General features: G+C 39.1%; 1 protein-coding gene across 1 annotated transcript in view; it reads left to right on the plus strand.

The window, feature by feature from the left end:
- Window positions 1-26,184, plus strand: part of YEATS2 (YEATS domain containing 2) — a 97,475-nt gene that overhangs the window by 43,565 nt on the left and 27,726 nt on the right. Inside the window, exons 8-16 of the mRNA XM_054713783.1 lie at window positions 1,367-1,478; window positions 4,645-4,689; window positions 8,096-8,276; window positions 11,773-12,012; window positions 13,467-13,625; window positions 15,556-15,659; window positions 17,589-17,696; window positions 18,188-18,370; window positions 25,585-25,843. Coding sequence (XP_054569758.1) covers window positions 1,367-1,478; window positions 4,645-4,689; window positions 8,096-8,276; window positions 11,773-12,012; window positions 13,467-13,625; window positions 15,556-15,659; window positions 17,589-17,696; window positions 18,188-18,370; window positions 25,585-25,843 — 1,391 coding nt within the window. The remainder of the gene's footprint in view (window positions 1-1,366; window positions 1,479-4,644; window positions 4,690-8,095; window positions 8,277-11,772; window positions 12,013-13,466; window positions 13,626-15,555; window positions 15,660-17,588; window positions 17,697-18,187; window positions 18,371-25,584; window positions 25,844-26,184) is intronic.

Consider the following 26,184-nt stretch of genomic DNA (forward strand, 5'->3'; position numbering starts at 1 on the left):
CGGTGGCTCTGGAACTAGCTGCAGGTGCGAGCGCCGGGCTGGACCTCGGTGCATGGGAGCAAAGAATTTTCAGTAACCACCAGAGGCTCACCCTAATGATAGCAGCTGGTGCCCCGCCTTGGTCTGGCGCCCCCACTTACCTGCTCTACCATCCTGCCGCAGCCAACACTCGCCATGTTCCCCACTCTGCTGCCTGCTGCCATCGTCTGCCATGTTCCGCACGTGCCCCCTGGTGGTCAGCGCATATCATAGCAACCAGTTGTTCGGTTCCGCCCTTCAGTCTATTTGCATATTAGCCTTTTATTATCTATCTAATAATAGGGTAATATGCATATTGGTCGGGACACCGTCACAGTAACAACTGATCAGCAGGCTGCGCGCGCAGCAGGCGCAGGTGGGCAGGGACTTGCAGTGTTGGGGAGGCAATGGGCAGCTGCCACTTGCCCAGGGCTGGCCTGGGGCTCAGGCAAGCCGCCGATGGCCGATGTCGCTGCAAGGGTCCGAGGCTCAGGCATTGAGGCGAGTCACAGGCAAGCCACAGTGGCTGCGAAGGCCGAGGCTCAGGCAGCCTCGCGGCTGGCAGTGGCAGCAGCATAGGCATGATGGGGGCGTCGCCTTCCCCTGATCGCTGCAGAGGGAGGCCAGAGGCGGCAGCAGCGAGGGGGTGATTGGGGCAGTGCTGATCAGCCGGCGGCAGAGGGAGGCCAGACTGTGGCTTACGCCCGCTCTGCAGGGAACAGGCCTAAGCCATCAGTAGGACATCCCCTGAGGGCTCCCAGAGTGTGAGAAGGGACAGGCCGGGCTGAGGGACCCTGCCCCAGTGCACGAATTTCGTGGACCGGGCCTCTAGTATAGGGTAAGTGTCTTAGCTCTAAGTATCCAGTAATTGAAAATTTAATGTAGGTTTGAGTAAAATTTTTCTTTTATCATTTAGCATTATATTTATTTGTTTATTTATTTTTAAAATATATATTTTACTGATTTTTTTACAGAGAGGGAGGGAGAGGGATAGAGAGTTAGAAACATCCATGAGAGAGAAACATCGATCAGCTGCCTCCTGCACACCCTTTACTGGGGATGTGCCCGCAACCAAAGTACATGCCGGAATCGAACCTGGGACCCTTTAGTCCGCAGGCTGACGCTCAAACCGGTTAGGGCTATAATTTAGCATTTTAGCATAATGCTCAAACCGGTTAGGGCTATAATTTAGCATTTTAGCATAATGCAGCATACTGATTTACCTTCAAATGAGGAAATGTAAATGATTGTCAGAAGGATGTGAATTTCTAACATCCATTGGGAGAAAACTTTTCCTTTAGAATGATTACATGTGGATTAATGTGTTAAAATATCTGCTCTTCCATAGAGAGCCTCCTTTTCACCTGACCAGAAGAGGCTGGGGTGAGTTTCCTGTCAGAGTTCAAGTTCACTTTAAGGACAGCCAGAACAAGCGGATAGATATCATACATAATCTGAAGGTATTGTAACAAAACATTGTTCTCTGGAAATGAACTCTCTCTTTCACCTGGTATTGAACATAGTAGGTTAGTCCTTCTGGGAGAAGTGGCCAGGTGAAGGATAGCGGAAGCAGGATAAACCTTTCTGAGTGTGTTATGCTTACTGCTATACACTCCTTTGTCCTCTGAAGGTTGTGGGGGGAAGGGGGTGCACTTTACAGTTGAATGTATGTTCTTTAGATCAGATCATCAGAACACTTGAATTTCTGACCAGAGCTCACTGTTACTGTGTTACCTGCGGTTAATCTGTGTGTTTTTTTAAATCTTACTTTTCTATAAAATGAGGCAAATGCAGCCCGGCTGGCGTGGCTCAGTGTTTGAGTGTCAACCTATGAAGGAGGAGGTCACAGTTTGATTCCGTGTCAGGGCACATGCCCGGGTTTCAGGCTCGATCCCCAATGTGGGATGTGCAGGAAGTCACTGATCAATGATTCTCTCTCATCATTGATGTTTCTGTCTCTCTTTCCCTCTCCCTTCCTCTCTAAAATCAATAAATATATATATTTAAAAAATGAGGCAAATACAGAAAGTCCTAAAATGATGTTTCGTTCAATGTCATTATAATGATGAGATGTCATAGGAACTTAACTCTTCTATATATCATTTAACCTACAGTAGATTTGGTTTCATTATACTACTAGAGGCCTGATGCACGATATTTGTGCAAGGGGCTTGGCCCTCACAGCCTCGGCTTCATCTGGAAGGTTGTCCAGAAGGTCGTTCGGCTATCCAGTCTAATTAGCATATTACGCTTTTATTATTATAGATAGGTGTTTTGCTTAAAGTCTCAGAACCTATCAACGACATTAGGTGAGGATTTCCTGAAATAAGTCTTGTCTGTTTATCGCATAAGGATAAAGAATATGTTTACCTCCTAAGGGTAACAATTGAAGTGAACATGTTTTAGAAAATGTAAAGTACTCTAGCAGGTTGTAAAACTTTAGTTATTTATCCTCACCTGAGGATATGTTTATTGATTTTTAGAGAGAGGAAGGATTGATCAGTTGCTTCCTGTATGTGCGCTGACTGGGGATCAAACCCCCAACCTTGTGGTGTACAGGAGGACAATCCAACCAACTGAGCCACCTGGCCAGGGTGAGGATTGTAACACTTTTGATTTGTATTGTCAGAAATCCTTCTCTGATATATCCACATGGTTGGTTATGCAGCTATTATAAGTTACATTTTACAAAGTGTTTTCTATGCCTGGGGGGAAATTAGCATTATATAGTAAGCAAAAAGCACCAAGTATAAAGTATATGTATAGTATGAGGTCAACCATGATTTAAAAAAGACACAAAAGAAATATACCAAAATGTTGGAGTATATAATTGAAGTAATGATGTTGTGAACTATTTCCTATGACCTTTTTATCTGTGTGTGTTTTTTTGAAAGTATTTTTACATAATGAACATATTTAACTTTTGTAGTTGGAAGACAGACTATTTTCAAAATGTTCCTCTAGCCCCTCTCTATAGTAGTCTTGTATACATTTTCTTATATTGAACTTCTCCCATAGCACCCTTACTTGTGGCTTACTACATTGTTCTCCTTAATGACTCCCAAAACTGAGCTAAATGAAACTGAATACATCTGCAAAAATCGGTTTTTTGTTTCCTTTGTTCTACAAATGTACCTTTTCTACCTTAAGGCATGCTGAAATTTGCCCTCCATTGCTTGTTATGCATCCATTGTAAAACAGCTTAACTTCATGTACACTTTATTTTCTAGAGATTACTGTGAGATTAGATTGCTTTATGACCTCAGAGCAAAACAAATCAAATAAAGAATTTATTGCCACTTTGTTCAGAGGGGCAAAATATGGTCCCACTTACTTAGAAGAAGGTCTAAATTAGTTTTGCTTTCTTTTTATCTTACTTTAAGCATCACACATACCATTTTGTAGACTGGGCCCAGCCCTTATCCCAATGATTAAGGAAGTTGTTTGCATAGTTTTGTATATTGTATTGTCCATATCATTTAGAATTCCTGGTGAAAGATTGAGGCACATTATTTTAAAATGATGTATTTAAAGCATTTCTTGTCAAGTTTTTTGAAAACTTAATTTTACTACATATTATGTATCAACTAGAGGCCTGATGCACGAAAATTCGTGCAAGAGTAGGCCTTCCTTCCCCCGGCTGCCGGCACTGGCTTCGCCCCGGGACCTGGCGGCTTCCTCCAGCCCCGGCTTCATCCAGAAGAATGTCCATAATGACGTCTGGAACGACATCCAGTATAATGAGCATATTGCCCTTTTATTATTATAGATTGGCCTTGAGACTTTAAACACCTGTATTGTGACCATGTGATTTTTATTTGTACTAGAGCAGTGGTTGGCAAACTGCGGCTCGCAAGCCACATACGGCTCTTTGGCCCTTGAGTTTTTAGCAAAGGCCAGCTTAGGAGTACCCTAATTAAGTTAATAACAATGTACCTACCTATATAGTTTAAGTTTAAAAAATTTGGCTCTCAAAAGAAATTTCAATCGTTGTACTGTTGATATTTGGATCTGTGACTAATGAGTTTGCCGACCACTGTACTAGAGTATCATTTTTCCTGTCATTTCTATGTCAACCCTCAGAGCCATCTTTGCTTCTTCCATTTTTGTTCTAAATATTCTTTTAGTTGCAAAACATTATTCTTCATAATCTTATATTCTACCCTTTTATTGTTTCCTGATTAGCTTATTTAATTCTAATCTGTCTTCATTCTGCATACCACCATCAGATTAGACTTCCCAAACTAGGAGAACTATTATGGTATTCCTGTCTGAGAAACCTATATTGCTTTTATTTTTTGTGATTATAGATAATGCTGCAGTAAACATCTTTTTTTTGTAAAACATCCTCCATTTTTGGATTGTCCTTAGAATGGGTTGTTAGAAGTGTATACGTTATATTAAAAGTATAATTACTACATGTATGTCAGAGGTTTATATTAATTTTGAGTAAAATTAATTGAGTAATTCTTCCCCACAATATTAAGAGGGTTTTTGTTGAAGTGATCAATTTATATTATGAAAAAGTAGTTATGGTATGAAAACTTATGGTGAAAGAGTTGTTAGATAAGATTATATTTATAAGTAAGCATGTGAAACCTAACTCTTGCTTTTGTCTTTAAATAGCTGGATAGAACGTACACTGGCTTGCAGACTCTTGGAGCAGAGACGGTAGGTTTTTCCCTCAATGGCATTATTTGGGAACAAATAGACTGAAAATTGATCTTCATTTTTAGTTAGAAAAAAATGAGTGCTAAATTTAGAAAAATTTTATATCCTCATTTATTTATTTTTTAGTGTGAAAACGTACACATAAAATTTACTATTTTTAAGTATACATTTAAGTATTCTTACATATATTCACATTTTGTGCAGTGATTGCTATCACCCTTTTGGAAAACTGAAACTGTAACAATTTACGATAATTCTCTATTCTCCTCTTCCTCTAGCTCCTGTCACTCACCCTTCTACTTTCTCTCTCTCTGAATTTGACTACACTAGATGCAATATAAGTGGTATCGTACAGTGTTTTGTTTTGTTTTGTAACTGGCATATTTCACTTAGCATGTTTTCAAGATTTATCCACATTGCAGATGTGTCAGAATTTCTTTCCCAAAAAGGCTGAATAATGTTTCATTATACGTACATCCTACATTGTGTTTATCCATTTATCTGTCAGTGAACACTTGAGTTGCTTACATCTTTTGGCTATTGTGAATACTAAGAATGTGGGCCTGTTTGTTCCAGTCCCTGCTTTTAATTCTTTTGGATAGATACCCAGCAGTGAGATTGCTGGATGATACTGTAATTCTGTTTTTAATTTTTTGAGGTTTTCCATAACAGCAGCACCATTTTATATTTCCACTAACAGTGCGTAAGGGTTCCAATTCTCCAGCATTTGTTGTTTTATGTCTTTTTGATAGTAACCAGGTATTTCATTGCGGGTTTGGTTTACATGTCCCTAATGGTAATTGATGTTGAGCATCTTTTCATGTGTTTGTTGGCCATTTGTATATCTTCTTTTGAGAAATGTCTTCAAATCCTTTACCCATTTTTTAATCTGGTGGTTTGGTTTTTTTGTTGTTGAGTTTTAGGAGTTCTCTCTATATTCTTGGTATTAGTCTCTTATTAGATATATGAAATACAAATATTTTCTCCCATTATGTGGGTTACCTTTACATTCTTTTTTTTTTTTAACTTTTCATTCTTGATTATGTCCTTGGATGCACAAAAGTTTTTAGTTTTGACATAGTTCAATTTATGTTTTTTTCTTTTGTTACATGTTTTTATGTGTCATATCCAAGAAATCATTGCCAAAGCCAATGTCACAAAGCTTTGCCCCTATGTTTCCTTCTAAGAGTTTTATTGTTTTAGGTCTTTGATCCATTTTGAATTAATTTTTGTATATGGTGTAAGGTAAAGATCCACATTCATTCTAATGCATGTAGGTATCCAATTTTCTCAACACCATTTTGTGAAAGACTGTCCTTTTCACATTGAATGGTCTTGGCATCCTTGTCAAAAATAATTTGACCATAGCCCTAACTGGTATGGCTCAGTGGATAGAGCGTCAGCCTGCGGACTGAAGGGTCCCAGGTTCGATTCTGGTCAAGGGCATGTACCTTATTTGCGGGCACATCCCCAGTAGGAGGTGTGCAGGAGGCAGCTGATCGATGTTTCTAACTCTCTATCCCTCTCCCTTCCTCTCTGTAAAAAATCAATAAAATATATTTAAAATAATAATAATAATAATAATTTGACCATATATGTAATAATTTGACCATATATGTGAGGGTGTATTCTATTCTAATGGTCTATATGTCTTTTATGCCAGTACTACACTGTTTTAATTAATACAGCTTTGTAATTATAAGTTTTGAAATCTGGAAGTATGAGACTCCAACTTCACTTTTTCTCTTCTTACCACCTCCCTCCCACCTTTTTTTGGAATTTATGATATATCAGCAGTAGTCATCCTATCTAATAAAAGAGTAATATGCAAATTGACAGTACCTCCACAAGCCACGCCCACCAGCCAATCAGGAGCGAGTATGCAAATTAACCCAACCAAGATGGCTGCAGCCATGGAGCTGCAGCAAGCAGGAGGCTTGGGTTTCCCTGGCAATGGAGGAAGCCAAGCTTCCCTGCCTCCCTGGCTGGCCCAGGCCTACACTCAAGGCTACAAAGTTTCAATTATAGAAGATAAATAAACCCCAGATACAAGGGCCTCTGCTTGGGTCACCAGTGGGCGTGGCCAGCCTGCAAACCACCACAGGCCCCTCGCCCAGGCCACCCCACACCCCAAGGGAACCCCCACCCTGATCCAGGACACCCTTCAGGACAAACCAGCTGGCCCCCACCTGTGCACCAGGCCTCTATCCTATCTAATAATCCTATCTAATAAAAGAGTAATATGCAAATTGACCATCACTCCAACACACAAGATGGCTGCCCCCATGTGGACACAAGATGGCCACAACAAGATGGCCAGCAGGGGAGGGCAGTTGGGAGGGACAAAGTCTGCAAGGGAGGGCAGTTGTGGGCGATCAGACCAGCAGGGGAGGGCAGTTGGGGGTGACCAGGCCGGTAGAAGAGGGAAGTTGGGGGTGACCGGGCCTGCAGGGAAGGACAGTTGGGGGGACCCAGGCCTGCAGGGAAGAGCAGTTGGGGGAGGACCAGGCCTGCAGGGGAGGGCAGTTAGGGGTGACCAGGCTGGCAGGGGAGCAGTTAGGCATCAATCAGGCTGGCAGGGAAGTGGTTAGGGGGTGATCAGGCTGGCAGGCAGAAGCAGTTAGGGGCAATCAGGAAGGCAAGCAGGCAAGCAGTTGGGAGCCAGCAGTCCTGGATTGTGAGAGATATGTCCGACTGCCTGTGGTAGGATCGGGCCTAAACAGGCAGTTGGACATCCCTTAAGGGGTCCCAGATTGGAGAGGGTGCAGGCTGGGCTGAAGGACAAACACCCCCCCCCCCCGCCGCACGAATTTCGTGCACCGCGCCTCTAGTTATAATTATAATTAGCTAGTTATACTTTGTGTTATATTAGAAGATATTTTTTGAACACAGAGTATATGCGAGGCACCAGTCTAGGTAGTGGGGATACAGATTTTTGTACAAGGTAGCTATTCTCAACTATTCTTGGTTGTGTTGCGTTGAGAACTGGCAGATGGTATACAGTAAGCATAAAAGCAAATAAGGTTTCATTTACAAATAAGTGCAATAAAGAAGAGAGTTGCTTTAGCTAGGTTGTTTAGGGAAGGCCTGAGGACGGCGTTGGATTGAGACCAAATGGTGGGAAAGAGGCAGACATGCAAAGATTTGGGGGAAGAGTGTTCTAAGGCAGTGAAACAACAAGTGGAAAGACCTCAGTTTTATGGTTGGAATTACTGATTATCGATTAAACCAGAACAGATTATATCTGGGATAACCCTTTAGTTCTTGAGATGGAGATTGCCTTTAAAGTATGATTAGAAATCATTTGTCACATCTCTTTCTTAGAGCATTGTGTTCTTAGAAGGTTTGGGGCTTTCTGGGACACTAATGATGAATTCATGAGCCCAATTATTGCCCGATTTTGTAGGTAGTGGATGTTGAGCTCCACCGGCATTCCCTTGGAGAAGACTCCCTTTACCCTCAGTCCTCCGAGTCAGACCTCTCTGATGCCCCACCATCTTTGCCTTTGACCATCCCAGCCCCAGTGAAAGCTTCCTCACCAATAAAGCAGTCGCGTGAGGCAGTACCTGACACCTCTGTGGAGAAAGGTAATATATTTTTTCTTGTACATTCATGTATTTTTCCTTATATGGAGGAATCATTCTGGAGCATTTTTTTCTCATTTACATAACACGATAATTAACTGCTACCTTCAGAGACTCAGAGAAAGGAAATTTTCCATAAGTAGGCAAGTTGCCTCTACTACCCAGTACTATTATGAAAATACCAAAATGCTTATTACTCTTCTCAGAAAATATCTTTCATTAAGTTCTCCTAACATTTTGTAGAACACAAAACTCACTAAAAAGCATTAAATTTTTAAAATAGAAATTACTTTATTTTTATGGTTATATTGCTATTTCTGTAGATTCAACAAAAGCTAAATGCTTCTCTACAGGACATACTTGAATAAATCAGTGTTGCAAACTAGACCATGCCACAAATCTTTTTTTATTTATTTCAGAGAGGAAGGGAGGAGAGATAGAAACATCAATGATGAGAGAGAATCATTGATTGGCTGCCTCCTGCACGCCCCCTACTGGGGATTGAGCCTGCAACCCAGGCATGTGCCCTTGGCTGGAATCGAACCTGGGACCCTTCCGTCTGCAGGCTGACGTTCTATCTACTGAGCCAACCCAGTTAGGGCCACAAATCTTCTTTAAGTATGACAAATCGTTTGTTAAGGAATAGATACCATTCTTCCCACATGATAAAATAGAGCAAAACATCAAAGTAATAATAGAGAATTGGAAAAATCAATTAATAAACCTATATGTGCATTAGGGAAGGGGACTTGAACACAGTCTCAATTATAGCTGAGCAGGAAGAAACAAAACCTCTTCCACTGTGAGATGCGCTGATGATAAATAAGGTGACCCTGCCTCCTCCTCCTCACCAAAGTAAAAGAATTCATTAACATTTCCTGTAACCCTGACAAAACATTAGTTCTGATTTTGCAATATTAATGTTGGATTTTACAGCACAAACTTTATAAAGTTTTCTCTGTTAAATGCTTTTGTGCTTGAGACTTCTTTTATGACAGGTAACTCAGAGAAAAGTAAGGCTTATCGAACGAAGTTCATGAGGTTGGGGCATATAATAAAACTGAATTTCTGCTCTAGTTTGGGTTTGTAGATGTGTCTCTCACTGGAGGAGAATGTGGATATTTTAACAATCATATTAGAGAAAAGATAGGCATTAAAAGTATGACAAAGATAATTTCCCTGTTTTTAACTTAATCAAGGCTTTTCAGTCCAACTTAGAGAACTCTTATCATCATAATTAAAATCAAGCAGATAAATAAAGTTGCATTTTTGAGTTGCATCAATCTTTTTCATTAATGGAAAAACTACTTCTCACTGGCTCAACAAGGGGAAACTATAAATAGGCATCCTAGAACAGCCCTGTGATGTGATTATGTCCAGCATCATCAATGTCATGGAGCATAGATATATATTTTTTAATTTAAGTTTTCCCATCACCATTTATCCCCTCTATGCCCTCTTCCACCTCCACCCCCCCTCACCCCCTGTAGTCACCACACTGTTGTCCATGTCCATGGGTTTTCTCATGGAGCATAGAGCTTAATGTTTCTTTCCAGCCTGTCGTTGCACTCAATTCCTTTTATTAAATTACAGCTAATTAATTGAGTTACAATTCTTGCATCTAGTAGATATTAATTAAAATACCATGTATTTTAAGCCATTTTATAATTATATGTAGTAAATACAGAAATATATTGAATTTTGTCAGTTCTTCAGGTGGAAGAAAATTATATTTTTTTCTGAGTTAAAAACCATTAATTTTTTATTCCTTGATGATTATAGTAGTTTCTTGTAATTCTGGTCTGGTTCCCAATTTTGTGAACAAGAAACTTAAATAATAAATATCTAATCTTATTTAAAATACTAGAGGCCTGATGCACGAAGATTCATGCAAGAATGGGCCTTCCTTCTCCAGTCTGCGGGCACCGTCTTCGCTCTGGCTGGAGCTGACTTTCTACCTTCGCTCCGGCCTGGAGCCACCTTTCTGCCTTCCCACCCTGCCCAGAGGCCCGGAGCTGCTGAGGGGCGGGGGGGCAGAATGCCTACATTGTCACCATGGCAATGACACAAGTGTCCCACTCCACCCCCGGCCACTCAGTGCCTGCATATGCAACTTTTTTTTTTTTAAATATATTTTATTGATTTTTTACAGAGAGGAAGAGAGAGGGATAGAGAGTTAGAAACATCGATCAGCTGCCTCTTGCACACCCCCTACTGGGGATGTGCCTGCAATCAAGGTACATGCCCTTGACCGGAAACGAACCCGGGACCCTTGAGTCTGCAGGCTGACGCTCTATCCACTGAGCCATACCATTTCGGCCTGCGTATGCAACTTAACCCGCCATATTTGTTGGGTTAATTTGCATACTCCTGATTGGCTGGTTGGCGTCTCAAGGTTACGGTCAATTTGCATCTTTCTCTTTTATTAGTGTAGATAAGATTCATCATCAATAAATGTTTAAGTATTCACTTATATAACTTACGTACAAGAAATAAAATTGACTCTAAATGGTATTAGTTTGTCTCTTAGCCTTCATTTTAATGTGATGTTAATATTTTTGTTCTTTTATAAAATCTCAACTTTATTCCTCTTTAAATTTTAATTACATATTCTTTATGGGCATTTAATAAGATAGGACATCATTAGATTAAGTTAATCCTTTTGAGTTTTTCCTCCTCTCTAATTTAAACAGGTTTCAATTTGTATAAAAAAATAGAACAAAATGAAATTGTGTACTGTTTATAGTTAATATGTTTTCTAATTTTTTAAAGAAACATTTTAACAAAATATGATTCTAGGCATATTCACATTTGTTAAAAAACAAGACAACAGGCCCCAAATGTGGTCACCTATGCCAAGCTCACATCACCAAATTCAAACTTACAGTTTCAGCCTCTTCCAGAAATGAATCTTAAATCAGTCAATCAGGAATCCCCTAATCAGCACTAGATGGGTAATTGGCCTGATGGACCCCTGCTGTCCCCTAAGAAAGGTGACCTTACCACAGCTGATCTGCTTTTTGCTCAATAACTCCCTTACTCCTGCTCCCTTCCGCCTCTAAAAGTCTTTCATTTTGTACGGCTCCTGAGAGCTGCTTTTTCTCTGCTGCATTGGATGCTGCTTGATTCATGCATCGTTGAATAAAGCCCATTAAAGCTTTAAAATGTACTCAGCTGAAATTTATTTATTTATTTGTTTATTTATTTAATGGCCTTGACTAGAATCGAACCCGGTACCCTCCAGTCCACAGGCTGATGCTCTATCCACTGAGCCAAACCAGCTAGGGCTGAAATTTACTTTTTAACACACTTCACCCAAAAATGTATAAAGGGATAATAAATACTGTGGATTATATTTACTTTACTACTAGTAAATGGCTTAAATGGTTGTTGAAATGATAAGGGATTTTTATTGTTTCATTCTTTTCCCACAATGGTAAGATTTTATTATTGAAAAGAGATTAATGACTTAATCATTTGCTTGTTTCATTTCAAGCAGGATTACCAGCCAATACTGAAACTGAGAGACATACTACATTTTATTCTTTGCCATCTTCACTGGAACGAACACCCACCAAAATGACAACATCCCAGAAAGTTATGTTTTGTTCTCATGGCAATTCAGCTTTCCAGCCAATAGCATCAAGCTGCAAAATTGTGCCACAGAGTCAGGTTCCTAATCCTGAGTCACCTGGGAAATCCTTCCAGCCTATCACCATGAGCTGCAAGATTGTTTCAGGTATACAGATGATGTGTGTGACGTTGATGTGTATAAAAATTATTGGAATGACAAAAAAAATACTGTGGTTTAAAAAAAATTTTTTTTTTTTTTTTTTAGTTTTTCTAAGCAGGTTTTTTTTTTTTATTTGACAAGTGAGCTAATCACTTGATTAGCAGAACAAAGGTGTCAGGAAGCAAAAACAAAAGTCATCTATGTGAAAACAATTTTTTAATGAAGCAAGAAATGAAATTCAGAGAGGTCAAATTTTCATCTAGAATCAGCACAGGTAAAATGTTTGCTAGGATTATGGTTGAATTTAAAGTAGGAATTATGGTTTGTGATTATATATGGAAACCAGAGCAACTAGTAATAAAGCAAATGTAGAGGCCTTTTAGTTTGGAGTTGAAATATCTTTTATACTCTAACTACATGAGAAAAATTACTCATTTCAATTATTATCAGGAAGGTTGAATTTCCATTGCCTTACAACAATTTCACATTTATGTTAGGTAAACTTTTAGTAGGACTATATGTTTTTGGCCGTACCACCTCAGGAAAGACTGAAGGAGAGTCAGTAAAAATATTTAGGCACTGGGAGGTTTCTGTATAATACTTAAATGAAGGGGAAGGAGGGAGTCTTTGTTGATAAAAATAGAAAACTAAGCAGTAATATGACCCAAGTCTTTGAAATTTATGAGAAGTAAAGAATGTGTAATTTTATCTACCAATTAGAAGCACTGTGGAACTTGCTGCTTCAGAGGTAGATGTTGAATGTATAAATTGGTTTGAAGTTTAGAGAAATTGAGGGATGACAAATTCGATCACTAGAAGACAATAGAGGACTTTAATGGTATATTGATACCCTTTGAGCATATTCTGTGGGAACATGAATCTCTCTGGATTGTGGCTGTGACATAGTATTGACAGAGACTTGGTTTTGGGTGGGTGAATTTCTTATTTTCCTACTGGAAATTAATCCCAAATCAAGATTCCTGGTTCCTAAATCCAATTTATCACTTACTAATTTCCTCCCTAATTTTAGCATCTTCAAATACAACCTGCCTAAGTTGTTAAGAGATTTATTATCTAGGGATTCAACAGTTCCACACTGTTATGTAAAGCGCTGCTTTTTGAACTTTAATGTGCCTACAGGGGAACTTGTTAAAATACAGATTTATATTTGGTAGGTCTGGGCAGGACCTCAGAATCCGTTTCTAACAAGCTCCCAGATGGTGCAGATGCTAATGCTGCTGGTCACCAGATGAGGCTGTAGAGAGGGAAACGCACTGGTCCCTGGCCTCAGCTGCACCGAGGCTGCCGCCACTGCTGCTGCTCAGCACCCGAAAGAGACAGTCTCGTCACCTTTGTCCTGGCAGCCCTGCCCTTCTTTCATCACCTTCCAGCATCTTCTTAGATGGGTTGAATATATTTATTTTGTTTAGTTTATTTGTTTCTCTTTTTAATTAATAAAGGTTCCCCCATATCAACGCCAAGTCCATCACCATTGCCTCGAACCCCAACTTCCACTCCAGTCCATGTGAAGCAAGGCACTGCCAGCTCTGTTATTAGTAACCCTTATGTTATCATGGACAAGCCAGGGCAGGTTATTGGAGCCACCACTCCCACTACAGGTGTGTGTTCGATCAATATTTATGTGATCCAAAAGATTTGATCTTTTTAAAGATGAAATCCTAGTGTCACTTAATAGCCATATAATGGGAAAATGAAATCTCCATCCATAAACAAGAGGAGGGAATATATAAGAGTAACACTAGTGCTGATTTTCTGAGGAAGATTTAGTCTTTTTGTAAAAGTTGTATTTTAAAAAATATATATTTTTATTGATTTCAGAGAGAGGAAGGGAGAGGGAGAGAAACATCAATGATGAGAGAGAATCATTGATCGGCTGACTCCTGCACAATCTCCACTGAGGATCAAGCCCACGCAACCTGAGCGTGTGCCCTGACCAGGAATCGAACCATGACTTCCTGGTTCCTAGGTCGATGCTCAATCACTGAGCCACGCCAACCAGGCAAAAGTTGTATTTTTAAGAATTGACTTACATTTTCTCCTTAGTTTCTAGATTTAAAATGAGCTGTAATTAATTTTTAAAGAGAGAGAGAGTTGATTTTATTTCATTTGGAAGACATTCTTTTTGGGCCTGCAAGCAATGTGGTTATTTCCAAGTTAAGCTTTAGTTCAAGAATAACTTTGTGAGCAATATACTAGTATACTTCACCCCAGTCAAATAAAAAAGTCATCTTTACTTTTCTGTGAATAAGATAAATTTTGCATCTGGGAGGAAAATTGTACCCTACCATTATAAAAGGAAAACACGAATAAGAAGAATAAGACAGATTTGGATTCACCATGTTTGTCATGTAATCTTACGTAACTACAGACTGCTCTTCAGGTTTTTTTTAAGTACTTTCACTAACATTAGTTTAATTGAAGGTAATAAATAGAATATTTAAACACATGCTCCTAAGTGTAAACATTCTTGTAGTTTTCACTTCTAATTAAGAGAAATGGTAAAAAAAGAAATGAAATAAGAGAGATGATTCTAAGGTAATGAAACCTTTCTTCCCCAAATATTTTATTTTAACGTGAATGTGTGTTGGGTCATTTCAGGTAGGTTTTTGGAAAAGTTGGTTCCTTTAACAGTGACTGTAATTGTGGAACTCCTTTAAAAAAATGCTGCTTTCAGAAATTACCTAAGACCCTTTTGAATATACTTAGGGATGCAAATATGTGTGCTTTGAGAATATTTAGTGTTAGCAATCAGCCAAACGTCTTTGCAGACAAGTTTGGTAAATGGGTAGGTGACCAAATACCACTTCGGGTGTTGACTTTTTTATATATATATATATATATATATTTTTTTTTTTTTTTTATTGATTTCAGAGAGGAAGGAGAGAGAGATAGAAACATCAATGATGAGAACCATTGATTGGCTGCTTCCCACATGCCCCACACTGGGGATCAAGCCCACAGCCCAAGCATGTGCCCTGATTGGGAATCGAACCGTGACCTCCTGGTTGATAGGTCAATGCTCAACCACTGAGCCACACCAGCCGGGCTTGACGTATTTTTGACTATAGATAATGTGAGTGATTTTTATCAGACCCTAAAGTCAGTTGTACAAATGGAGTATAAAATGTTGAATGATGGCTGGATTTTCAAACAGGTATTCCTTCTAGTGAAGCTACTTTGAAGGAGCTAGCATTCACATTCACTTGAATGTATACATTTTGGCACATTGTTAAATAACCAATTCCATTATGTTATAGTATCTTTTTATACAGTAAAACTACTTACTTTACTTATTCTACACATTCTTACAAACTTCTTGTCCCTTTTCAGGTTGGTGAAGTGGTCACCTTTGTAGGATGAATCCTTAAGTGTTTCTTCTATAACAGTTTCAGGGTTGTAGGTTTTCAACCCTTAAAGATGAAAACCATATAGTGGGGAAAAGGGAAGGGTGGTGGAAAATGCTTTAAAATTCCATTTTGCAAATTTTATTTTGTTTATACTTTACTTTTAAATCTGCCTTGCTTACAGGAAGTCCTACAAACAAGCTCTCTACTGCTTCTCAAGCCTCCCAAGGAACAGGTTCCCCTATTCCTAAAATTCATGGAAGTAGTCTTGTAACATCTACTGTCAAGGTAACCTCCTATCACATTATTGCACTTGGCTAGTTTTAAAGACAGTGTGTTTGAGTTCAACAGTAATTTGTTAGTTGATATTGCAAACTTCATGAAGTAAAACCTTCAGGCTAATAAGTATCTTGAATGAAGATCATCTTACTCCAGACTTCTGTACCTTTCCTTGATCTTTTCCTTGTGTAGAAAATGTTTCTCAACACTTCTGTCAATTAGTTACCTGGTATCTATTTGAAACTACTATGGTGAGGCAGCTTATTTTTTGGGTGGAGGGGGGCAGCTTTGTTATAAATTTTTTCTTATGAAAATATTCATCTGGCAAAACATTCTTTTTTCCTATATTTGCACCAAAAAGGAGTAAATATATTTCCTTTTCCACATGTCAGCCATTTGGTTACTTGAAAATAATTCCTCTTTCCAAAATTAATTGTTTTATTTTTCAGGGAATAAGTCCTTTGAAATTTGGAATTCCAAATGTTATCTGACTTATTCAGATCAAAGTGCTAGCTATCTGTTCACTCTTTGGCAAAGACAATTCTTGTTGTTTGGTTAAGTTACTCAACTTATTTGTCATTGTCATGGCTGTCTTAAGGCTGGAGTTTTTGAGGTATAAACTCCTGTGTGAGAATTGCCAAGAATTCAGAGATCATCTCTTACATGACTGTGTGCTAACATTGCATTTCTTATACTTAGGCACTTAATGGTGATGATATTGAATAGTTTCCTGGTCCAAGGCGAGGTTTTTCTCTAAATTCAGTGTAATGTGTGAGCACTGTGTTTATACAGATGTCTGAATTGTAATAATTTTGTTTCTTGCCCCTAACATTTATTTATGACAAATTGACTCTGAGATTTGCATTTTGAATTTGAGAATTGGAGACGACAGTATTTTAAATGTTGACTTTTGCTGTCTTTACAGTTACTATTTGTTTAAGTTCTTTTTGTTGTTTTGTGTTTTTTTTTAATATATATTTTATTGATTTTTCAGAGAGGAAGAGAGAGGGATAGAGAGTTAGAAACATCGATGAGAGAGAAACATCGATCAGCTGCCTCCTGCACAACCCCTACTGGGGATGTGCCCGCAACCAAGGTACATACCCTTGACCGGAATCGAACCCGGGACCCTTCAGTCCGCAGGCCGACGCTCTATCCACTGAGCCAAACCGGTTTCAGCTGTTGTTTTGTTTTTTAAATGTTTATTGAAAAATTTCCCTGTGTCCTGGGTATTTATTCTGAGTACAGACAACAAGTCAAGTTGTGAGAATTATAAAAAGGATATGCTGACACACTGACTGCCTGTTTCATTCATTTATTTAGTGCCTAGGCTCTAGGGATAGAAAAGAAATAAAACATAGTGCCTGTCCTTTACTAGCTTACCATTTGGTAAGAAACTAGACCCGGAAACCAGTGAGTTGACCAAATATGAGAGGTAGTGTGATGGCATCTTCTGGCATACAGGGGGGCGCAGATGAGTGGCTTCCTGCCAATTACTAGTCTTGCTTTGCATTTGGTTTCCTTTTTTAATATATTTTTATTGATTTCAGAGAGGACGGTAGAGAGAGAAAGAGAGAGAAACATCAATGATGAGAGTATCATTGAACAGCTGCCTCCTGCATGCCCCCCACTGGGGATTGAGCCCACAACCCGGGCATGTGCCCTGACGGGGATTCAAACCGTGACCTCCTGATTTATAGGTCAATGTTCAACCACTGATCCACACTGACCATGTGCATGTGGTTTCTAAAATAATATTAAAATGCAGGTGTTGAGGCTTAGAAGACCCCAAAGAGTTTTGGGCTTTTTGTTTTGGTTTGGTTTTTGGTTGTTTATAAGTGCTAGAGAATGTTACAGACTTGTATTAAATATGACTATAAAGTATCTAAAGTCACTTGTTTTATCTTAATTGTACAATATGTATTTTTACATTCACAGCAGGAGGATTCTTTGTTTGCATCTATGCCACCTCTTTGCCCAATTGGGAGTCACCCTAAGGTTCAAAGCCCCAAACCTATAACTGGAGGACTTGGAGCTTTCACAAAAGTGAGTATTTTTTTCAGGGATCATCCTGCAAGTCAGTATGGTCTTACATAGTCTTTTTTGTGGCATGTTGGAGTTGGTTGACACTACCGCACAACATGTAACTTTTTAATCAGCCTCAGTTCTAAGCCAGATCCTGCTTTGGAGACATGCTTCCATTTATTCAGTGGTGTCCACAGGGCAGCCCTTGGAGCCCAGGGAGATGGCAGCTTGAGAGAGCACGGTGTGTTTCTCTCTGCTGTCAGTGTGCCAGTACCTAAAACAAACGAGTAGGCTGAGTTTGTAGATACACAGGATCAAGTCCAGATCCTGCTTTGTCCCTTTAATAGCTGTTATGGGCTACCTTTAAGCCGTGTTTTTACTCTTCTGGTGGAGCCATTCTTTACAGACCAGGCTTCATTAATTTATTCATTCCTGCGAACAGAATAGATTCAGGTATTAGTAGCTCTTTTCTTGGGATGTTTATTCAGTATCATTATCATGTTTGTTGCAAGGTAATCATCAAGCAGGAACCTGGCGAAGCCTCTCACGTGCCCACAACTGGAGCTGCCAGCCAGTCACCACTCCCCCAGTATGTGACTGTGAAAGGGGGTCACATGATAGCTGTGTCCCCTCAAAAACAGGTCATAGCTGCTGGAGAAGGGACTGCCCAGTCACCAAAGATTCAGCCCTCCAAGGTTTGTGTTGGGTAGGGATGGGGAGGTAACAAGTATGGCCATTCTTTGCCTAAATGATTGACAAGTGCTGAAAAGATACAGGTGACAGGGTTGCTGATCCCAGAAAAGCCTGGCATCAAAGCCCCACTGGACAAGCGAGTTAGTCGACGTGCAGTCCGTCTGTTCTTTACCAGTGACCAGAGCAGGCGTGTCTTGTCGAGGGTCCTGGGACAGTCAGAGGCACCGGGCACAGTGTTATCTCTGCCAGCGAGGGTGATTGACTTCCTGAGCACAGCTTTCCACATGATTCAGTCTAACGTGGGTAACTGACAGGACCAAGGTCTACTGTTTTACTGACTGACTTCTGATAGGCGAGTGCCGTAGTTTATACCTCTGATGTCCACGCTGTGTGATCTGTTTAAGAATTCTTGGCTCTTTGGAGAGTTTCTTTTCATTACAATTTGGAGATGTGGGGAATTATTTGTTGGGAGAACTGTAAAATTGCACATAGATCCATGTTTTATAGCTAATAAGTGACAGGATTTGAACCCAGGTCTGCTGACTCCAAGACTCCTCATTCCAGAACTAATTAAAATTTGCAAGACATAACGTAAACATGCTTTTAGAACATCCAGAGTTAAATTATCTCACTTTTAGGGAAGATATATTCTAAAGCTCTTGAGAACATTATGTGAAGTGTTTGCTTTTCAACTTGAGAGCCAGCCTGTCTAGGGAGAGTGACTTGTTTTTGAGCAGTGGTCGGCAAACTGCGGCTCGCGAGCTACATGTGGCTCTTTGGCCCCTTGAGTTTTTAGCAAAGGCCAGCATAGAAGTACCCTAATTAAGTTAATAACAGTGTACCTACCTATATAGTTTAAGTTTAAAAAATTTGGCTCTCAAAAGGAATTTCAATCATTGTACTGTTGATATTTGGCTCTGTTGAATAATGAGTTTGCCAACCACTGTTTTAGAGGAATACTTTAAAGTAGAAAAAGGTTTTAGATATTTTAGTTAGACTACATAGCTACAGATGGATCAAGATAAAAATTTATAGTGTTGCCCAGCCGGCGAGGCTCAATGGTTGAGCATTGACCTATGAACCAGGTCATAGTTAGATTCCCGGTCACATGCCAGGGTTTCAGGCTCGATCCCCAGTGTGTGGCATGCAGGAGGCACACAATCAATGATTCTCTCTCATCATTGATGTTTCTATCTCTTACTCACTCTCCATCTTTGAAATCAAGAAAAATATATATTTTAAAAATAATTTATAGTATTTTATAAGTGGTTCTAAAATCTCTTAAGAGTCCATTTACTACTTTCCCAAACTTACCTGGGCATAAGAATCGTCTGCTGATTTAAACACATAAACGCGTAGGCCCCTATCTCAAACTTATTGATTCAGAATCTTCTTGGGGGCCCTGGGAATCTGGATTTTTAAAAAGCTCCCCTACTGACTCATGATTAGGCAAATTTAGGAACCACTGAGCTGCAGCATCAAATTTAACTTTGTGGCTTCCATAGCCCGAATCACTAAGACAGGTGCCTCAGTTGCATCTTAATCTCCCTCTGTTATTTGGTCAGGGGCAAGCATTTTGTCAATGTCCTTAAGTGAGCAAATTATTGTCATGCGGACCTCCTACTCAGATACTTCCTATATGTTCTTCAAAATCTATTTTACTTCGCCTGGAGATGTATGGTATTACTGATTTAGGTTTCTGAATTAATACAGCATTTCTGTTTATGCTCAGGATAAGTTAGTGGATTTTGCAAATTCATTTATCCAGTAATGCTGCACTGGCTTTCTTGTCACATTGCCACCTATCTAATGGCAATAACAACTGAGAGGAAGTGGATGGGTTTGTGCTAGAATGCCCTGAATAAAGTTTAAGGACACCTAAAAAGAAAGCCACAGAAGAACGTGAAAGAACTGCAAAGAAGCATGAGAAAAGACATCACTGTTCATCCAGGAAATTGAAGTCATGCTTTGGGCTCGAGATCCGGCTCTATCTGCAAGTACACCTTGGTTATTGCTGAAGTGCACTTGTAGAAACTGCTGGAAAACAGAAGCGTGAACCAAATGGTGTTGTTTTACCTTCCCTACAACTTCGGCACAATAAAAACAGCATATCGTATTCATGAAAGTAGAGAGAGGTACTGCTTTTGACATGAAAAGGGATAGGAATTAGTGGGTTCATGTGGGAGTTAAGCAGTGTAGATAGTAAAAAAAAAGCATATACAGAATCTTGCTGAGTTGCAAAGGTCTGTAAAGGGCACAGGAAAGGCAGAAATAGAAACACTGCACCCGAGTGATATATTTATAACAATACAGAACAAAGGGTGTCTGCCTTGTAAAAGTAGAAGGAAATTAGGAATACAGAGGAGGTTTTAAGCCAAAATGTTGTATTGTTTAAAAAAGAAACACGCAAAGCTAATTTGGGGTTACAGTGTCCTACTTAAGAGCCTTCCTTGTGGTGTCCGTAGACAGCTGTGTGTAGGGTTCCCCCCAATAGAATGCCAGACTTACTCATTCTCGGTTATTTTAGAACAAAGGAGGAGCTGTTATCCTGTGAGTGCTATGCTCCTACTGGATAAGCTTGGCTAATAAAAACTGCCCTCCTGTGGCCAACTTAGGATACCACATTTTATTTGGCTCTGGGAGAGATTGTGTCATATCCTGGAAATTTTGAAGCAATTGAATGTAAGGATAGAGATTGGCACATGGAGGGAAAAGCAAGTCAGATGCATGGAATTTTGGGGAAGAAATTAAAATAGGTCCAATATGTATGTATTATTTTCTTTAAGAACTTGGCTTTCTTTAAGAACATGAAAATAGATTATGTGTAATTTAACTTATGCAATAGGTTATTATATTTGATATATTTAAGAAATGTGAAGACTTGTCTTAGGAAAAAAGTTCAACTGCTGTAACCCAAGATATCCAAAACTCAAAGACTTAAGTAAGTTTATTTCTATCATACATAAAAGACCAGTGGGCAGTTCTGTGTTGATTCCACAATCATCAAGAATCTAGACTTCTATTTAGTTGCTTTGTCATTCTCAAAATTTTATTTTCATCTTTTGGGCTAAGAGAGCTACTTCATCTCAAGCTACTACCATATTCACATTTCTGGCCAGCTGCGGGAGAGAAGAGGAAGGGTGGAGGGAAGAAGCATAACCCAAAAGGTTGCACTTATCACTTCTGTTCATGTGTCTTTAGCCAGAAATCAGATGACCAAACCTACTTGTGTGGGGGCTGGGAGATATAGTTAATATTCTATGTGACTGTATCCCTAGTTGAAAATTGGGGGCTCTAGGAGAGAGAAACAAAGAATGAATATTGAGGTTCAACTGGCAATTTCTGCTATACACCAAAAATGTTTTTCTACTATTAAGAAACTTTTTTTTTATGACGCACAGAAAACTTTTTGATTAGTAAGAAGAGTTTTTATATCTCCACATCTCTAGGGAGAATGACTTTCCCAGCAACTCCGTTGCCTGCAGAATGAGGCTAGTAGTCAGAATAAATAGATTTGGGTAATCCTAAAGGATTGGTTGAACCACGCCAGGATAGCTGGGAGAATTTCTCTTCATTATAGGTTAACTTGCTTTTTTAAAAATTGGTTCTTTAATTCTTTTGTTTCTTTCTTCTTTCCTTCCCTCCTCTCTAAACTTACATAAAAGTGGAGAGACTGCCCTGGCGGGTTTGGCTCAGTGGATAGAGCATTGGCCTGGGGACTGGGGGGTCCCAGGTTCGATTTCAGTCAAGGGCACATGCTCAGGTTGTGGGCTCGATCCCCAGTGGGGAGCGTGCAGGAGGCAGCCGATCGGTGATTCTCTTTCATCATTGATGTTTCTCTCCCTTTCCCTTCCTCTCTGAAAACAATAAAAATATATATTTATATAAAAAGTGGAGAGACTATTATAATGAATCCCATGTGCCCATTATCCAGTTTCAACAATTATCAAAATTTTTGCTAATCTTCTAGAATATGCTGAAGCAGACATCAGATGTTACATACTTTAATTTCTCTCTGACTAACAATCTAGGGTTTAAGATCAAAGTCCTATGCCCTGGACAAAGGCTTGTCCTGTGGCTCTTTTCTCTCCATTGAGTCTCGTGGGGCTTCATGGATTACCTTTCTTTAGTTAATGAGTGCCAGGTTAGCTTGGCATCTCATAAACTTATTCTCGTTTATGCCTCGGAATCTTATGAGTAAACATTATAGATGAGCTGTCTAAAGCTAAAGCTCAAAAAGGTTAAATAACTTACCCAGCTACTAACTGATGAAACAAAACTGGGAAAACAGGTCTGTTTAGAAAAACCTGTACTCTTTCCTCTATATTATACTGTGGTTCATGTCAATTGATTAGGGGACCATTTTCTGTTTGTTTGTTTGTTTGTTTGTTTGTTTGTTTTGTTAATTCTCACCTGAGGATATTTTTCCATTAATTTTTAGAGAGAGTGGAAGGGAGGAGTAGAGACAGAGAGAGAGAGAGAGAACATTGATGTGAGAAAGACACATTGATTGGCTGCCTCCCACACATGCCCCAACCAAGGCTGGAGATGGAGCCTGAAACCGAAGTACGTGCCCTTGACTGGAATCAAACCCGGGATCCTTCAGTCCGAGGGCCAACACTCTATCCACTGAGCCAAACTGGCTAGGGCAGGACCATTTTCTTTACATCAGTCATATTATCCAAGCACATGGCAAGTGCATTTCTCTGTATTTACATTCTTTGAAAAGAAACCATCTATGATTTAGTAATTATTTAACTTAAATATTCCATTCACCGGTTGTATTTGGTTTATCATTTTGTCCCACCTCTTAAGTAATACTATTTTTTAATGTAGAAAGATTCTAAGAATCTTTAGAATTCTTTAAAATAGAGAGTAATATAGTCATTACTCACATATCCTCCTCCCTAAATTAACATGTTCATATTTAATTTAAATCATTTTTTCTCCAAATAAAACATGATTGATAAAGACGAAGGTCCACTTTGTTCTTTCCAAAAGCAACACTATCATGAAATTGAATGTGTAGTTTTTCAGTCCATACTTTTATTATGTAAACACATAGCTATAAGTAACATGTAATGTTTGTGTGTTGGAAGATTTACATAAAAGATACAGTTGACCCTTGAACAAATAGGTTTGAACTGCACAGGTCCACTTAATCAGATTTTTTTCAAGAAATACCTGTACTGTTTGATCTGTGGTTGGGAGTCCACAGATGCAGAGGGCTGACTGTATTCTTTAAGTTACACTATTTTATATAGGGGACTTGAGCATCCGTGGATTTTGGTATCTACAGGGGTTCCTAAAACCAGCCCCTATGGATACTGAGGGATACTTGATGCAGTTAAGTTTTGTGGGAGACAAAAATTATACTTGGATTTTTTTACTGTGGAGATATCGATATCCCAAATGCCTATGGTCAGGGGCCAACTATATTCTTAAAAGTAAAATTGCTACAACATATTTTATGTGAATTCTCAGTTTTATTAAATATGCCAGTACCTCTCTAAGTGGCTGTACAGATATACTTAAGCAATGAACAAAAGCTCCTGTTTCTTCATATCCTCCAGCCAATTCTTGGTGTTATCAGACTTAAAAATTTCCCCTCCAATCTGATGGGGAAAGTACTTACTACTTTCTTTTTTGCCTTTTGAAGGCAGATCTTTTGCCATTTTTGTAAAAATGTTTTCATCTAGGTTCTGGTGAGAAGTTATTTTTATGAAATAAATTGTTTCTTCTAATTGAGCATCCTACTATTTTGTCTTAAAAGAGCTCTGTAGTAGCCCTAACCAGTTTGGCTCAGTGGATAGAGCGTCGACCTGTGGAATGAAGGATCCCAGGTTCGATTCCGGTCAAGGGCATGTGCCTTGGTTGTGGACACATCCCCAGAAGGGGGTGTGCAGGAGGCAGCTGGTCGATGTTTCTCTCTCATCGATGTTTCTAACTCTCTATCCCTCTTCCTTCCTCTCTGTAAAAAATCAGTAATTTTTTTTTTTTTTTTATAAAGAGCTCTGTAGTATTTTCTCACTTTGAAAGAGTTCACTCTACAGTATTTTCAGAACCAGATATTTCTAATGTTCATATTTTGGGTACTGGGGTCTTTTTTTAAAAAGTCATTTAAATATTCTTTTTGTTTACACTTTTCCATTTTTAACCAAGTGTCTACCTTTAGGAAAGATTAGAAATATATAGAGATGGCTTCTTAAAAATCAATTGAAAGAAAAAAATCAGTTGGAAGAGGTGACATCATTGTTAGGAAGGAGTTCTAGAGATAAAGAAATAATAGTTTCAGATAGAGGTAATATAGAAGGGGTTACAGAAGAGGTGATATTTGCCCTAGCCAGTTTGGTTCAATGGATAAAGCATTGGCCTGCAGACTGAAGGGTCCCAGGTTCAGTTCCGGTCAAGGGCACATGCCCAGGTAGCAGGCTCGATCCCCAGTAGGGAACATGGAGGAGACAACCGATCAGTGATTCTCTCTCATTATTGATGTTTCTATCTCTCTCTCCCTCTCCCTTCCTCTCTGAAATCAATAAAAATATAGTTTAAAAAAATTTATATATATAGGGTTATTTAAAAAAATGAAGAGATGATATTTACATTTTCATAGTGGAGTTTATAGTCCATATATGAGAATGTTTATTGCAGTTTTTCATAATGTAAAGTTTAAAATTACCTAAATATTCATGCAGTTATGAAATGTTTACATATGTTATGATATATCAATTCTAATATATTATTACTTGGTTATCTAAAAATGTATTTAAAAAACAATGACTGATAAAGGCTTGTGATATGATGAAGAATTAAAAATTACAGAATTTCATGTATGATCCTAATCTGATTTAAAATGAATATTAAAAAGAATTAGAAGTAAATTCACTAAAAATATTGAGAGGGTTTTTTTCTGAATGAGTAGGATTTTTTCTTACACATCTGTATTTTCTATGAAAACACATATTTGTATAATTAAAACAATAGTAGCTGGGGTTAAGAGAAAAATTATAACCTCTTATTGTAATAATTTCCCAATTGTAAGAAATACTGCTGTTCGCATCTATCATAGGTTGCCTTCCTACATTGGGTTAGATCCCAAGTACCGTATCTAGGACTGTGCTTTGCTCTTTGCTAGCACACAGTGACTCTTCTGTTCTAAGTGCTCTCGAAGGACTTTAAGGAGAAGCACTGCTGGACTTTCCTCTGTTTTCAACAGGTGGTCGGGGTGCCGGTTGGGTCTACTTTACCTTCAGCAGTGAAACAGGCGGTGGCAATCAGTGGTGGCCAAATCCTCGTGGCCAAGGCCAGCTCTTCCGTCGCCAAAGCAGTTGGTCCAAAGCAAGTTGTGACCCAAGGAGTTGCCAAAGCAATTGTGAGTGGAGGTGGAGGAACCATTGTCGCTCAGCCAGTGCAAACCTTAACCAAGGCCCAGGTCACTGCTGCTGGCCCCCAGAAGAGTGGATCCCAGGGTTCAGGTAACTAATACTGTGTGGGGGTACTCAGCAGCAGTGCCTACCAAAAAGTTCTTTGCTAGTGATTTTATTTGGTATTTGGTTCTGTCTAGAAAATCTAGTAAGGTGTGTGTGTGGGTGGGTGTGTGTTAGCAGTAATAATAAAAATACAGCTTGTTTCTTATGATACTGCTTTTAGGTTTGAAGAATAATTTTCATTTGTCCTCATTTCCACTTTAGGTTGTATTTCATACTTAAAACTTTGTTCAGTCATTGCAGCATTTTGAGATATTAAACATTTGAATGTGTTCTAGACTTCGATGTGTTGTTTCTGTGAAGGCATGATATTTAAGAATATCTGCCTT

This window comes from Eptesicus fuscus, chromosome 3, assembly GCF_027574615.1.
Source record: "Eptesicus fuscus isolate TK198812 chromosome 3, DD_ASM_mEF_20220401, whole genome shotgun sequence".
Taxonomy (NCBI): Eukaryota; Metazoa; Chordata; class Mammalia; order Chiroptera; family Vespertilionidae; genus Eptesicus; species Eptesicus fuscus.